General features: G+C 49.8%; 2 protein-coding genes across 2 annotated transcripts; one reads left to right on the plus strand and one right to left on the minus strand.

Moving 5' to 3' along the window:
* Positions 1–7,295: 7,295 nt before the first annotated feature.
* On the plus strand, positions 7,296–8,468 carry UCRPA7_2843 (hypothetical protein; the record flags this gene model as incomplete). Its single annotated transcript, XM_007915382.1, has 1 exon — positions 7,296–8,468. The coding sequence occupies one exon, from the start codon at positions 7,296–7,298 to the stop codon at positions 8,466–8,468; it is 1,173 nt and encodes a 390-aa protein (XP_007913573.1).
* A 663-nt stretch (positions 8,469–9,131) lies between these two features.
* Positions 9,132–16,711, minus strand: UCRPA7_2844 (putative serologically defined colon cancer antigen 1 protein; the record flags this gene model as incomplete). The annotated part of the gene is made up of 7 exons (XM_007915441.1): positions 9,132–9,289; positions 9,722–10,771; positions 10,836–11,075; positions 11,208–12,366; positions 12,845–12,882; positions 13,533–16,614; positions 16,679–16,711. 7 exons carry the CDS (start codon positions 16,709–16,711, stop codon positions 9,132–9,134), a joined length of 5,760 nt encoding a protein of 1,919 aa, XP_007913632.1.
* Between the last annotated feature and the right edge of the window lie 173 nt (positions 16,712–16,884).

A 16,884-nucleotide genomic window follows, 5' to 3' on the forward strand; every position in this document is an offset into this window, starting at 1 on the left:
GGGGTTGCGGGGAAGAGAGAGAGAGAGAAGAGCAAGACTGCAATTCTGGAGCTGGAATGAGAAGTGCCGCTCAGACGTAGAATTGCTTTTTCTGTTTGTCATTTCGGACAAGGCAAATCACAAGCTTCTGGACGGACAGTCTACGACTAAGGAAAACACCGCATTGCGCCCTCACGCAGTTGCCGGTCTTCTGACAGTGTGGCACCGTTCGCCCAGCAGGGACAGGCTGTCAGGTCAGTCAATGGAGCAGGGTGCGTAATCGTGGGCCCTGACGGCCCTGACGGTGCTGATCGCCCCCCTGTAACGACCTGTAGACACCTAAATGCCCTTGACCATCCAAGTTTTAGGGGCTCCAACAGTGCGGACAGTCGCTCCTTCCCGCGACCGGATCACCCGCTTCAACCCCCTAGCGCGGCCACCATCAGAGAGCCGTCAGCAAATGGTGTCTTCACTTTCGTCATTTCTCAGATTTCTCAGAGTTCCTTTCCCACTTCCTCTACCCGACTGAATGGACTCTTGTGTGAGCATCAACTCAATTGCTGAGAAGATCGCATGAATTGAGACATTCTTCACATTCCAATGCGCACATTGTATCTCAATGTGCGGAGACAGGGCCTTGGTCTAGACTGAAGCCACAGTTAAAGGCTTAAAGCACACATGGCGACAGGGTCCAGGGTTTCTCGAGTACAGTAGCATTGATAGATGGACTGTCCGATCGCCCACAAGTGCCGAATGCCTAGATTTCTACGAAAAAAAAAACCTCCTGGCCCCTGCTAGATCGACCACTCGCAGGTTCGAATTCGTATCTCTCAACTTATGCACTGCGCTCTGTTCAACAGGCGGTGTCTAACAACGATAAAACTTGCATCTCCGAGTACGACCTGAAGTGCTATCAATGGTATCACAACATGGCTGATTATCGTGACGCCTGATAAGTACTGCCCAAGTGGAACTAGCTACAAGCAGACGTACAGACGAGCAAAAAGCAACTCCAATCCAACCCCTCAGCCATTCTTGCCAGCTTACTCAATTGGCCAAAGCTTCGCCGGCTCTTCACTGATAGTGCTCGCAAAGACATTGATGCGTTCAATGCAAAATGTTACATGCACTGTTACTCACTTCTGATCACGGGAAAAGTCCTTAAGAATAAGAAAACAGATCCCAATATGAGGACATTTATTACCAAGAGCTGTCTCAAGGCAGCACTCGCATCTCAGATACTAACCCACCTTGAACCCATAATGGTCAATTGACTGGCTCGGTATCTTCATTGTTAGAATGAGGAGACAAATGATTCCGTCCCTGAAACTGGCGACATCACAGATCATTCTCTTGTATTGGCCAGTGAGCGTTGAGAACGCTCGTCGCAAGTCGATTGAGAATACGATTGGCAGCAGACTAAGTGTCTTGAAGCCAATGTGGAGTATCTGGGCGCGAACAAGATGATTGTTGTTACCACAGCTCCGTCAATGGACGAATATGCTCAACCACACGACGATCAGTGCCCGGTTAGGAGCAGCTGAACTTTAGCTCCCTTCGCACTGAACAAGAATTATAAATGGAGGAAGCCCAACGGGATTCAGCTGCCAAACCGCCTTTCCCGACATTCATCAGTGTGAAAAATGGCCAACATTGGCGGCATCATCGATAATGGAGTTGCGAGACAATAGCTCCATCGCGACCGCAGCCTGCGGGATCGTGGGCAAAGAGGATCTATATGGGCTCGGCATCCGCCTGGGAGTCTACATACAGACTCTCACGTTGATCATATCCGGTATTCTTGGCCAGCCAGGCACCGCAGAGCTAGCGAATCTCGGCGGTCTGTATCAATTCGCCCTGCTGTTTGGCGTCGTCTACGCCACGGTGAACATGGACGACTTCTACGCCTGCGAGGCCGTTATCATGACAGTGTTCAGCATCACCTGCATGGGCATCAACCCTAGCACTTTCGCACAAGCCTTGCGGGCACCCGATGACGAAGGGGAGTTGAACTTCCTCCAGCGAACGTTCTCGCCTCTGTATGGGACTATCTTGCGCTACTCTGTTGTAGTCGCCATTGACGCCTACCAAATCTGGCTGTGGTTCGTTGGACTCGATAGACTTCTGCACACGCCATGTACAAGACACACTTTTTTCTTCGCAAAAGTCGATATGTACGCTGGATTTCGAACGTTTGGGAAGGTCTTTTCCGTGTTCATCATGGTTGTCGCCACCACGTTTTGGACCAGCCTAGTCAGAGCCGCTGTCTCTTGGAGAAGGCGCCCACACAGCTCGACTTTCGATGGCAACGTTAGGTCTTCGGATGCAATCACCCGAGATCAAATTGCGCTTGCGAGTGAAGAGAAGGGGTCTTTTATCTCTAACCTTCAAGACGGTATTAGATTTGTATCGTCGTGGGCAATGACGATTACCCTCACACTCGCAATTCTGGCGGTGGAGTTGACAATTCGATGGAGTCATGTCCACGATGTCTACAGCCTCACCTCTGTGGGACAGATTATCCCTCTCATCATGTCCCTTGGAGGCTTTGTCAGCGTCCTCCTAAAAGGGAAGAGGAAGAAGTAAGAAGCGGTGAACAGAACCCGTCATGGTCCAAGAGAGGGGCGAGATAATGTCAAAAATCGGTCCACCAAGTGGATTTGAGATCGAGACCTGACGCGTGGCTGCTCTGAAAGTTACAGTACTTGTCAAACAGGCGTCGTTATCTCTTTGAGCTTTGAAGGTGATTCATCTTTGTGACAGTGAAGTCTTTTGAGTACGAAGACCTGATGAGAGTATATAAGAAGCGATGTTTCACGAATCCCCAGCTCAAGGTTGTCCTTCCAACACCAGTACTCTCTATCCTTCATCTATAATACCCCCTGCTTAGCTCATCCTCCCTTCTACTCTCTCAGGGCCTCGATGTCCCTGTTATTGGACGTGGCTGGTAAACAATCTCGTCAGATCGACCCAAAGTTGTGGCATAGAATAGTGACATGTGTAAAACATACCTCTTTGAACCCAGTATCTTTGAACAACCCATCCGATCGGTGCCAGGAGAATCGTCACGAGCAGTATGACCAAGGGAATAATGGCGGAATTCGGCCATTGGTTTTCATCAGCGTCCATGTTGGATTTTGTCGTTATCGTCCTTCGTCTTCGGTGATAGGAATGGATCTTGTCACGATATACAGTGCCTACAAGACTTTCAATCCTCGAATCAATAATAAACTTGAAAGGCATACTAAATGCTCTTCATTGCAATCAGCTTCGTCATTTATAGACATTCTTCGATTTGTGCTTTCTTCCCAAAAGAGAACCGGCATCTGACTTGAGAGAAAGGCCTCCTCGTATTGGCCAGCTCAATTGCCCAATCACAGATATCTGTTCGACCGGCAACGGCCATTTTTGGGTATCGGCTGAGCTGTCCGCAAGAGTGACGTTTCAAGGGCTTGCCGCTAGACTGATTTGGACGACCGGCAACGCTGTCCTGCCTGATGATTGGTCAGGTCTTCCATGGGGAAGCGGACAGCGCCTCGAGCAAGCCAGCCTCGCTTTGAAGAGCAAAGCAGGTCCAATTTCAGTACTTAAGTGCCTCGAAGAACATGACTTTTCTCGGGATTATCCTCACTTCTGACAGTAGAACATCTCTTTGGCTTGCTGTCGAAACATAATTCCACTTTCGCCCACCTCTTTTCGTGAAGAGCTACGATATCATTGATTTGTGTTCTCCTCACCATATCACAGCAGGCATTCAGTTCTTTATCAATCACTTCTCGTAAGTGTTCGATAGCGATATAAGGTATGCATAGCATGAGAAAGCACTGCCAGATTGCAATTTTCTTAGGAACATGTCAGATTGACATATGGATGTGCAGCATGGAATACTTTCAGCAACAACCCTGGCTCTCAGACGAGCAAGGCATCGATCCTCAACTGCTTGTCAAAGACAGCCATTTGTCACGACATCAAGTGACCCCCTTTACAGAGATTGCGGCATCTGATAACAACGATTTCGGGGATATGGACCGGGACAACCTGAGTGGCAACGGATCAAGTTCCCAGTCTATGTCGGATGCATGGCATGGGAATCTCATCTGTTATGATGAGGCACGCATTCTTCATCCGGATGAGACAGCTGAAGAGCCTGATGGATTTTCAAACCCATATTTGTCTGAAATTAGCGATGGTATGATCGTATCTTCCCCAGAGGACAACATAGCCATTAATTCGGTATCAGTTCTATCGTTACCAAACACAGAGTTCAACAATGATCAACTTGCCTCCCATCAGAATTCCATGCCTGAACCTCTGAAGGATGGCTTGATGATAGCAACTCGTCCAGTCGGGATGGAACATCTGCAAAATCCATTCAATACAGGTCTCTCAACCAATTTGGGATTTCCAACACCACATTCAGTGGCGCCTCCCCTTTTACCACCAAGTTTAGACTCTATGACATTGCCCACCTCACCATCCAATACACATATTCAACCTCCGACGACCATAAAAGTATCTGGCCCTCCTACAGGCGTGCTTTTTCCCCACCCTCAACCAGAGAGAGATGCCAAAATACGGTTCCCACATATTGCACCGCGGCCCCTATCCACCAAGCAGCCAACTTTGGCTGCTGGCATCTCTCTGATGCCACATCAACAGGACAAGGATGTAATTGCACCTTCATGTTCTCGGATTGGCAGTTCAGAATATCAGAACAAAGGATCTCAAAGCTCAAAGCGCAAACAACAAATGAGCCCATCGACAAGCGAAAGCCTCGCCTCGTCAGCATCGGAACGACTCAACATCCCCGAAACCTATGTGAACTGTTTTCAGATTGAGAATGTGACTACTAATTGCCAACAGCAGTCACAGTGTACGAAAACGATAGTCAAGAGGTCAAACAAAGTCTGTCTCCGTTGCCGAGATCAGCATCTTAAGGTACCCCAAACATTCAGTGGCTGTTGGACTACAATAGCTCACATAGCAACAGTGCAATGGTACTTTTCCTTGTCAGAATTGCTGCAATGTCGTAAGAAGCGGAAGACGAACTATCGACCTACCCTGTATTGATGCAGACGTGAAAAAGCTCAATCACTTCCTGGGTAAATGTTCTTCTCCAGCAGCTACAATTTTAGCTAATTCAGCCAGTATTTTGGTCTTTTGACATATACAAAACATCTGAAGAGAATCTGCTCCAAACATTCAAGAAGACGCAGAACGCAGTGAGATTACTGTGTCTTGAGTCTCGCGGATTCAAACCCGACTGTTATTGGCCAAGTATTTCCATATTCTCAAATTTAACTGCGGTATTTCTGTCTGACCCAGTTGCACGCAGCGAGTCTTCCTGTCGAACCGCGGAATTCAATGGATATGTATGCAAGGATGAGGAGATACGATCCGAATCAACCTTTGACCCAAGTAACGGGATTCGAGTTGGTCTTTGTATTCCTACAACCACACTACCTCGCGCAAGTCACTGGCTTACGCCTCCAAGATATTCTCAACTATCTATGCTATGCAGGGTTGGACATTTTGCTTTCTGTTGATGGGCAACTTTCCAAACTCAGGCGTGGTCTAGCCTCTGACGAAGAGAAACAGCGGCTGATTTTAGATCTTTGTGCGATTCTCTTCACTTCTTCAGACATCTATAGTTACGATCTACAAGATTCGATGGTCATGTTAGCGCCACCCCGGGATTGGAGAACAAGCCTGAGCAAGGAACAGAAGCAGATTCTAGTCGACAAGTGGAGATTATTGTTTTTTCAAGCACCGCGCTTAAGGGAGCAGCTGTGCTTGTGGGCTCATTACTGGCTCCGTAGACTATGGGGTGAAAGCACCAAGGACATGGCAGAAATCAGTGAAGCCCTCCTATTCAAGACGACTAGTCTCTTGGGCTTGGTTATTATCGAAGACGAGCGAGACTTAGAAGAATAGGTAGCGCACGCAATGCTAGCTGTCCTTCTAGCTACGACCATCAACGAACATTCGAGTGGCAACAAGGAGAAGGAAAGCCAAGATGAAACGAATTTATTGAGTCGGCGACAGATTGCTCCGCTTCTTCATGCCTCAAAACAAATCCTGATTAGGTTTGAGGACTTGCATCCCATCCTTACGAGAGGTGATGGCGATAAATTGATGGCCGTATTGGTGAAAGCCCGGACGATTGAACCGTGCGTCTGCTTAGTGAAGCATTTGACTCTCAGAGGATACGATTTGCTTGTGAAACAGACGAAATCATCGAACCAGTTCTGGAAGAGATACTTACGGATAATGCTACAGAACCAAAGTACAGAAGAGTATATAAGTCCTGGTACGACCGTTTCGTTCATTATATGGTGGAGTTATGGATTGAAGAGTACCGTCCTCGTATCACTAGGGTTAGGTAGATAGATTGGCTCATGAGTTATGAAGTAGATACGCTGCGATCAATCTACGATAGACTAATTGCCGCTCTCATTCAGGCAATAATACGAGCTGTGGGGGGATCAATAAAATCGGTACCTCGGGAGATGAGAGCTAGGAGCTTTTCGACTGCATCTCTTATAAACAATTTGCATGTGTTGTTTTCGGGTTTTCCCTATCACTCGCTTTCCTTAGATATTTCCCAAGTAAAGGTTCTAAGGTCACGATTGTTCTACTCTAGAGTATCGAAATTAGGTGGTTTGGAGAGGTTCTAATGCGATCAACAGTCTAAATTTGTCTTGTTGGTGATAATCCAGTTGCCCGTTAACATTCAAACAGAAGAGAAGCGAAATTAGTCGCACGCTAGGTAGTCAATCTTGATTGACAAATCTTTAAAGGTTTGTTAGCAGGTATTCAAAGTTATAACATAATTTATAGGTACCCAATTCAAGACATCTCAAAGAGTATCTATCGGCAGAGGGAATCAACGATATCACAGAGGTAGTCAACAACCTAGAACATTAATTAGTGTTGGCCGCCTTGATGAACAATGCATCGGTCAGGGTGATCTATGTCCGCCACTTAACAAAATACTAGTCTTGCATAATATGACTGGAGGTGCGAGAGTTCACAAGTTAGAATAGTTATCTTCTACAGGTCCATACACTTATGTATATTTCTTAGCTATTTATCAATATTCACTGTCGTTTGTCGAAGGTTTTCGGCTTGTCCTTTAGCGTTAGTGCCTAAGCCGTGTCCGTGCCGTCCCGTGTGTCCTACGCCGAAAATTCGGCATATCAGGTTTAGGGAGCCGCATCCGCCGACCATGCCCACCGTCCGTTCAAGAAACAAAACACCTCCTTGAGACCTCCTTCCTGAAAGCCACCAGTGTGTCTGAGCGGCCCCTAAAAACAATGGCCAGCCGGCCAATATCTAAAAAGGTTGTCCAGTGCATCGGCTCCGCGCACTTTGAACCCCACACCCGGGTCAAAAGCAGCGAAGCCAGGACTGCAGCGCTCGCGGCGCTGGAGAAGAATGACCTCGCCGCCGCAATCAGGGACTGGTTCCAGCTGCCTGCCAACGACAGTTATACTTACCATGCCATGACGAGCGTGACACTCGCGCAGGTGCAGCACGTCGTATCTCTTGGCGCCGCAAACAACTTGCACGCCTGGTATGCCGATCCGGAGACCAAGGAGCCCTTGCAACCGCCGCCACAGGCTGATATTGAGGCTTACATCACCATCTTTCAGGCCAACAGCGCGACGGCAAGTGCGCTGAAGGGTTTTGCATCAAATGCAAAAAAGAATTCTCTGCGAGCTTCCGTGGCTACACATATCACCGAGAAGCGGTATATCCACCCAGCGGCGCCGTCTCTCACCATCTCAAAGAACAAGTCGCCGCCGCCGAATCCCTACTTTGACTTCTGGGCCTGGTCATGCCGGAACCTCGAATGGTGCGGGCCATGCGCGGCGTCTGAAGCACGGCCACAGAGTCACCATGTGCTGCCCATCTTCATGCACCACTTCGGGTGCGCAGTACCTTCGTATGAGTCTCTCGAGATGCTGCGCATCCTAGCTGCCGGGCGCACTGTCGCGGACGTCGGGAGCGGAAACGGCTACTGGAGCTTCATGCTGCGGCAGCACGGCGTGTCAGTCGTGCCCGTCGACAACCAGCAGAGCGAGTGGCGCGCGAACTGGGTGAATGACACCGTCATTGCCGATGGAGTTAAATGGCTCGGCCGCAAGGAGAACGCCGGCGGAAAGGACATGGTGTTGCTGCTCGTGTACCCCGTCGTGGGCGGCGGTCTCGCCGGCGGCGTAGAGGGCGGATTCACGCGGGGACTGATGGCCGCCTATCAGGGCGACACGGTCGCCGTAGTAGGCACGCAAAATCGGAACGGATATACCGGCTTCAAAGACATGATCATGAACGAATACATGGAAAAAGAGCAAAAGGACTGGACGAAAGTGGTACAGATCCCGCTTCCGAGTTTCGCTGGCAAGGACGAGGCCCTTTTCGTATATCAACGAGGAGATAGGGCACCTAAAGAGTCTGCAGATCTGGGGGTGTCCGCAAAGACATGAACGAAGGCGGCTTGACCTTCAGTCAATACATTAATATCATGAAATGTTTGACTATGGCTGTCTGGCCATTGGGAGTGCCTAATCGCCAGGCTTTGTATATTCATCTGAGGTTGCCGCCAGTAACTGCGGATCTCCAATCAATAAAGTTCGTAAGCGCGTCGAAGAAGACGCTGTGGCGCTTTGACTCGAAGCAGGTGAACTCCGGACTCAAGTGCTACGCCCAGGCTGATCATGGTGGTTTTGAACGACCTCAGAGGTAGGTATGAGCGTTATACTCAACGTGCCAGTCATTGCAAATGCCAACCTCACTCGCATACTTTTGGGGAGCTGGGGCTTCAAGGAAGACGTCTTAGGTTAGCTAAATGTGCCATTATCTAATCTAATGGAAGATTTCAAGCCAACAACATTTCTCATGACCATTCCTTTCAGTGAGCTTTTCGCCTTGACCGAGAATCTTTCTTGCGTTTCTTACTCGTGTGCCGAAGCATTTCCTTGCTCATATTGAGCAGAACCAGATGAACCCATACAGAGTCAATTGGCCAAACGTTTTCAACGACGAGTTCGTTTAGCCCTCGAACCTCTGAGTTTACAACCAAGCAATCCCCTTGTCGTGATTCACCTCTGTTAATCGGCCGACTATGAGGATAGACAGGCTGACACTTCTTACTGGAAAGAAGATGTGCTCTTTCCAGTGGCGGGCGTTCTGAGGTTGTCCGCAATTGAGTTGAAGAAAGCGGCGAGGGCGTCCTTGGAGACGCCGGCTAGGCCAGGGGTATTCTGAATCAGGTTGTCCACCATCGAGCCTAGAGAGGGTTCGCGCGCTGTAGCTGATGTCAAATTCTGATCCGTCGCTTGAGCTCGAGTCATCGCTTCATCTGTCTTGCATGTCGCGTCTTTGGAGGAAACTCCTTTCTGGGCAGCCGAGCCTTCTGTCACAGCTTCAACAACCTCGCCGCGCGTTTCATGATTGACTACATCGGCCACGGAGGCTGGAGTTGGTGGTTGAACATTGATAGACGGAACTCGATTTGCCTTACCAGGTGGCGTAAATGTGGATGAGGGAACCACTTCGGAGCTCTTCGATGGCGTCGAAGTCGTAGGAGCTGAGACTGAGGAGGATCTCGTGTGCCACTGACGAGATTGGTCAGTAGGCGCCGCAGACTTGATTATTTGTGCTCCTCCAGAGCCACTGCGAGCGATGCTTCCCTCCGTATCCACATGTTGCGTGTTTGACATATTTGGCTTGCTCTCACGTGGCTGAAAATTCTTGACATACGGCTTCAAGGGGTTTTCAGTGGCCTTGTACTTGAGTGTATTGGGCAAGCGATCCATAGCCATGTCACGCTCCTCCAAAGTTCTGAATTGAACTGCCCTGAGAGCGTCTCCACGATGCATGATCTTGACGATCTTGGGCTTATCCTCCTCAGTAAAGAGATCTCTGGCCTGATCATCAGATTTCACGTTCATGACCAACACCCCAATCATGCCGCAAGACGCCAAATTGATTTCAGGTAACGGCTCAGAATCGGGTGGCTTTGCAACGTTCGCGACTTCATCTGATTTATCCGACGGAGGTGAGGCAACCGAGGAGTTTCGCTTAGTCGTTGCAGTAGAAGAGTCAGAGAGTCTCATCTTCTTCTCGAACGCTGTGATGATGTCTGAAATATCGTTGCCATTTTTACTCAGCTCTTTCTTTACAAGATCTTTGATTGCATCATTCAAGAGCTCCTTTCTTGCTATGGCAGAGTCCTGACTGTTCTTTGGGAGAACTGTGGTTGACTCCTGCACGAAACTTCGGGCAGACTTCTGCGGGAGAACCGGCTCGGTCGTATGACTGGTAATCTTCTCGGGATTCTGGAACGTTAAAGGCTCCTTGACGATAGCAGTGTCGTCACTCCATCTCGAGTTGCGAAGTGTTCGGGGAGGCGAGTTAGCTTGATGCTCTGGCTTAAGATTCGCTTTCGTCTTTGCGACAGCCTCGACGACAGGCACAGCCTCGGGAACAGGATTCTCATGCGGAGCCGGGGCGGCTTTATACTCGTCAACCTTGCGCTGGGAGGCTTCCTCAAGCTTGGCAGTCTTGATCTTGTCGACGTTGCGCTGAATGGCTTCCTGACGCCTGAGGGCTGTCTCGATCACAGAGGCCCTGATCTCGGCAGCCTTGAGTTCAGCAGCCTTGAGTTCAGCAGCCTTCAGCTCAGCAGCCTTCAGCTCAGCAGCCTTCAGCTCAGCACCCTTCCGCTTAACCGCTTCCTCGCGCTCGGCAGACTGCCTGGAGATTTCGTTGGAAATCATCTCGATCGCTACCAAATCACATGTTAAGTTAGCGAGTTCCCATAGCTGGCTACAAAGATAGGGGCTACTCACCACCACCGATCCGGACTTTGACGAACTCGTTGATGGTGTCAACGTCGTCATTGCCCTGATAGAGAACGAATTTTGTCATCACGGCAGCAGCAAGGTAGAAGGTCGGTCGACAGTATGTAGTATCCTTAACTGTCTTGCGGACGGTAGAGTCTGGCGGCGGCGCACCGGGCCACAACATGAGAAGAGTTGACCAAGCGCTCGCAAAGCTGCTCTTGGCCATTGCATCATGGCTTGTCATCGCTGAATGCAGGTCATGATTCCAATTTCTGCAGTCATACCCCTGCGGGGAAGGAAGAAAAAGGAGAGATCGGATCGTGTCTGCCATCATCATAGCTGAAGCTCGAGCCTCGAGGAGGTCCATGACCTCCTTACAGTGCTTCTCCGTGACATCCTCTGTATCAATAAAGTCCTGTAAAAACTCCTTTGTAGAAGTGCTGAAGGCTTTGTCCCAGTCACCGATGCAAGTCCTCAACTCATGGGCGACGAGAAACCTCACATGGGCCAGTTGAGAGCTCTGAGTGCCACCGAATGCAGAGCCGAGAAAACCGTATCCATCACTCCTCCTCAGGAATTCGACGGCCGGGAACTTGTTCCACTTACGTTGCCAATATGTCAGAGGTGCACCGACTCTACTCGCCCAGAGCTTCTCCCACTCATCACAGCTCGGGTCAAAGTTGAAGATGTGAGTCAACGGCTGTGCAGAGCCTTTCTCAACCCCACCCTGGCCGAGGTCTCCTGAAGCGAACTCATTGGAGGTAATCTTGGGTGTAAAGGTTGTTTTGCACCACGACGCTATCAAGTTCTTCCGAATGGCATTTGAGACGGAATCATGCTTCTCCCCCAGCTCAGTATTAATCTGCCAACCACCTGAAAATGCAGCAGGTGTGACGAGGATGAGAGGCACCTCATTCCCGGTGGCTCGAGATAGCCGATCCTTTGTGACGATTTCGCTGGATGAACCGATGATTAGATCTTGAGTCGCATTGCTCAGTCCCATTCCGAAGATGACGAGTGCTGTTTTGTTCTTCTGTGCAAGCTTGGCACGCTCCCGAACTTCTTTGATGAAGCCGAGATGAAGCTTGGACATAGAAGGAAAGACCTTGAACGGTAGTCCAGAGGTAGCGGCCGAGATGTCTTTACCTTTGATCTGATTCATATCGGGTTCAGAAGAGCTATCAATGCTCTCAACATGAGCATGCTTGTCCTCGGTATCCCGAATGGCGGTTGCGAGGTCGGCAGTTGACATCCAAATTTGGGCATCTTTGTTCCCCTCCTTGAACATCAACTGTTTGAAGGCAAGGAGATCGGAAACGATCCAGCCATGATTTTCTGGCAAGGCATCTTCCTTATTGAGAGCACAAATGCCGATGATCTGCGCGTTGGCAGGAATGTCCGGCATAGAATGGATGGTGAATGATATGTCGGCGGTGGCGCTCTTGAAGTTGAGAGACTCACCATCGAAGCCAACCTCAATAGATTGAGTAGCCGTAGGTTCGGCGGATGCTGCCATGTTGGCTGAGTTGTTGCCTGGCTTTTATAACAATTAGTCGATGACACAGGTGCGGAATAGTTTAAGCCGAGGAAACGGAACCAAAAAGATTAAACGACCAACGTGTAATGGTCCGTATAATGGCATGCGGAGAACTAGGGAGAGAAGCGCAGGGGATCAGGGGAAGCTATCACCGCAAAATATCTGTTGAAAGAGTTCAAGACAGAGATGATTGTGTGTTCTCACCAAGAGATGGAGTGTGGACAGCTGTAATAAATCTGCTTTGCAGTGGAAGTGATGTTTGCCTTCACCAAGGAAGCATACCTTCGTAAAGTCTTTGGGGCCTGTCAAGGTATTACGACAGATAAACGTGTCAGGCAATACGGTAGTCTAGCTACACGCGGATGTGAACTGATCTGACAGTAGGACATCCGCTCAAGACGAGAGGAATGATTTGCGCGTCGCGGTTGATGAGGGGAGAAGGGATCGGGAAGGACAAGTTGAGGTGAGATCGACGAACCAGGAAATCAGTTACTCGCAGTAGCAAGAATCCGTCTGCTGAAAGCCAAAGGGAAAATGATTTTCCTAATGGCTTCCAACAGTTGGCGGGAAGGCAGGTGGGAGTTTGGTGGAGGTCAAGGAAGGTGCGAAGAGGGAAAGATGTTTTGGAAAAAAAGAAAGCTGGAGTTCTCTCGAGCTTGGTGAATATTCGAGGGCTGTACTCTCCCTATTAAAACCTCAGGAAAATTAGAGAACGAGTCGGTCTGATCGAGGTGTGCAGATTTGTGCTCCTTCAAGAAGGCACTTCACCGGGCTGGGGAAAGTCGGGATTGAGTGGTAGTAGGGACAAATGATCGTGAGACAAGGCGAGATCTATCTCAACGTACACTCCAAGACTAAGACGAACCAGCTCATTGCTCTATGTCATGGCACCCAGTGATAAGACAAAGCTGGTGGAGGCAGAGTAAATTGAGGTGAAACATTGGAGATCAAGACGTTTTACGGCTTCGCACACCGAGGCGGCAACTTGATATAGATGTCGTTGAGAAATGCTCACTTTTATTAGCCAATTATGCGTTGATACCGCACCTATTTTCGCTTCGAGCCTTTCCCTCCGCGACCACCTTTGGCTTGATTACCACCCTTTGATGAACTGCCACCCCCGGCGCCTCCTGCAGAGCCGCCTGCCATCATAACTCTTACCTTACCAACAGGGACGCAATTAATACACTCTTCGGGCTTCAGGGCCTTTATAAGTTCAATTTCCCGGGGCCACATCCTTTCCGAATCCCGAGCATTCTCGTCCAAGACGCCCTTCTTCCCAGAGGCAACCCGCCACCTGTCGAGTATTTCCTTGACGGCCTTGCCCTTCTTCTGCGCACCAGGCTGCAGTTTGGCCTTGTACTTGCACTTGGCCATCGCCGTCCACGGTGCGCAAATGGGCATCGCTTCGAGAATTTCATCTCCAGCTAGAGGCGTCCCGACAAGGGCATCGAGTGGTGTGCTCTTCTCGAGCTCTGCATCGTCAAGCATCTCGACGCCTTCATCAAGCATCATGCGACGGATCTCTTCATGTTCCGCTGTCTCTTTCTGCTGGCGTTGGTGCTGGGCTCGCCGTCTCTCCCGCGCAGCTTCTGCTTCGGCTTCCCGTTGCGCCTTGGCCTGGGCTTCGGCCTCAGCTTTTTGCCTACCAGCTGAGGCGCCAATCAAGTCTTCAATGGCAGCGCGATCTTCCTCGTCTTGATCCTTGTATTTAGCTGCAATCTTTTTGGCCTTGCCGCGTTGCCCACGTTTGGGACGACCCTTTTTCTGAGACGTAGTAGTGCTAGGCTTAGATGTAGGTGCCGTCGATGTACTTGGCGGGGGCCGTTCTGATGCAGCATCGTCATTGTCTTCCTCTTCTTCTGCAACACCTTGTTCTACATCTGGGCCTTCTTGGTCTGGCTGCGCCTCCTCTGGCATTTGTGGCTGATCATCGAGGGTCATTGCTGCAACCTCTTGATCCGGGACTCTTTCTTCATCATCGGCGTCATCGCCTTCGACGCTATCCCTTCTGTTGCTGGATTGAAGTGGATTCTCACGGGCAAGGTTGTCTTCTTGATCGTTTTGATCTTCATCCGACTCACTCGCCGCGTCATTATCAGCTCGATTAGGATCTAGGGCTTCTTCTGAGCGGTCGATAGTCGATGTGGCATCATCCAGTGTAGTGGTAGTAGAGTTGTCATGTAATCTGTGCTTGACATGCTTACCCTTGCTCTCCTCACTGATCTTGAACATAATACCAAAGCCCAGAAGTAACTGAGCAGGTGGAAGAAAGTTTTTCTGACCTCGGACCATGAAGCTACCTGTTGAGAGATACTCTCCTGTCGGCGCAGACTTTGAAACTTGATCCGCGTAAACCCACCATGCACCCATACCAGCCTTCGAGTCCCAAGCATTAGAAGAACAGACAGCCAAATTCCCAGCTTGAGACAAGGTCGAAGGCGGGATTGGGGCATCAGGAGTCTTTGGGTTATTCTTAATTATGACAGTAGCGGCACCGTGTAGGTCAGCATGAACATATACATCCCCTTTCCTCAAGTACCGCTTATAAAGCATCTCGTTTTGTTGAGCATCTCTGCCACCAAGAACGAGGTAACCATCTGAGGAAATGAACCACAAAAACTTCTCAAACCAAAGCTGGCGTCGAATGGGCTGCAGAACTGCCTTCTCCTGCTTGAGGCCCTTCCTCAGGTCCTCGGCAATCTTTTGTTCGGCATTCTTCAGCGCGGTAACGGATTGCTGCATCGTCCTCTGTTCCTTTTCTGCTGCCGAACGTTTCTGTTCATAGTATTCTCGGGCATTGCTGAATGGAGAGATGCCCAACTTTATGTCAACTTCTAGACTTTGAGCGATCCTCTTCTTCCCAGCATCAATCTCGGACTCTTCAGCATCGTCCGACACAGTCGACTCGGTGTCATAGCCCTCATCTTCGTCTTCCTCTACGGCTGCCTCTTCCTCGCTGATGACGATGGTGATGGAATGGTCTGCTAAGTTCAAGGGCAGTTTGATGATCTCAGCAACGGGATTGTGCCTTTTCTGCTCGCGTGCAACAAGCTTGCCGATGTCCACCCAATCCATGCCTTGTTGTAAAAGCCCAGTCACAGCATCCATAGCTTCTTGAACCCGCTCAACATTGGCCTCTATTGCGGCAGCCTTGCGTAGATTGAGAAGTTGGGCTTCCTGAAGTCCCTCTAACCTCTTGGCTTGGTCTTGTTTCGCAGCGTCGAGTTTCCTCTTTGCGGCAGCCTCCCTTTCACTCAACCGCGATTCTAATTTCTGTCCTTCTATGGAAGAGAAGAATTCGTCGACGGTCTTGTTGAATGTATCGAATGTCAGGATTGCCCATGCCTGGTTTCCCTCAAATTGAGATGGTAGAAACGGGTGAAAGTCTTCGTAAAGGAGTCCGGTGGGCTTAGCCTCTTGCGACTGGGGTTCTTGCGCATCAGCTGCATCACTGAGGTCCACCTTCTTCTTCGCTATAATGTAGCCTTTACCGGTCTCAGAGGTACTAATATTGTCTACCACCAAACGCGCCTCCGTAAGAGCCTTGAACAAGGAGTCAAACAGGCTCTCGTTTTCAAGAATATCCGCAGGCTTGGCCGTATGGTCAAACTTAGTAGCTTGGAAAGCATGGTCGACTAATATCGGAGGCAGCTCGTTCAAAGTGGTTGCCAGTCCTCGCCTTAACTCGTCGCCAGCCTTTCTCCTGATCTTTTTGCCAGCCGCCGCGGTGGCAGCAGACTTCTCGGATATTGACTGAAGCGCATTACGTACACGTTCTTTGGTCAGGTCCGGTACGCCGCCGTAATTCTGCCTATTCTCCAGCGAATATGTAAGGCCAACGCGCTGTGGCTCCTGGCCCTCTCCTTCAGGTACATTGCGCATCAGGGTCAGGATCTTGAGGTCGGAGTCCGTCAGGATGACGTTGCCGCTCGCGAAGAACTCCAGAAACAGCCGGTACTGTCCATCGCTGAATTGAAACTCTATTATCCTGTCCGTTCCGATCTGTGACACCGAAGTGACTCGTCTGGTCTTGAGGAACTTTCGCAGTCGTGCGACGAATGCCGAGGGCACAGCGGCAGTTGTTCTGGCGAAGTCGGTAAGGTGGCACCGAAAACCGCAGTCGATGATCATTTGTTTCTTGTCATTGGGCTTGGCGAACTTGAGGAGAAGGATCTTGGAGGAGAGGTCGTAGACATTTGACAATCGCAGCGTCACAAGCGCCTGTGACAGCTCGTGTGCAATGACCTGTACTTGGCCGTTAGCAATCCAACATTCAAGCCTAAGCTTACGGCTTGCTGCGGGATCGGACCTTGACATCGAGGGACGAGAATCGTTGCTTCATCTTTTCGGGTCGCAATGCTTGCGACAATGTGAAGTTGAGGTATGGAAGTGCTAGATATACAAGAACGAAAAAGTTATATACTAAACCACGACTAGGAATCGGCGTGAATCATATGTGCCCTAGGTAGGTACAAAAGCTTCTCGAGAGTTCAAGGTGGGTTGGTGGGGTTAAAT

This window comes from Phaeoacremonium minimum, assembly GCF_000392275.1.
Source record: "Phaeoacremonium minimum UCRPA7 unplaced genomic scaffold PA7_03_scaffold_212, whole genome shotgun sequence".
Classification (NCBI taxonomy): domain Eukaryota; kingdom Fungi; phylum Ascomycota; class Sordariomycetes; order Togniniales; family Togniniaceae; genus Phaeoacremonium; species Phaeoacremonium minimum.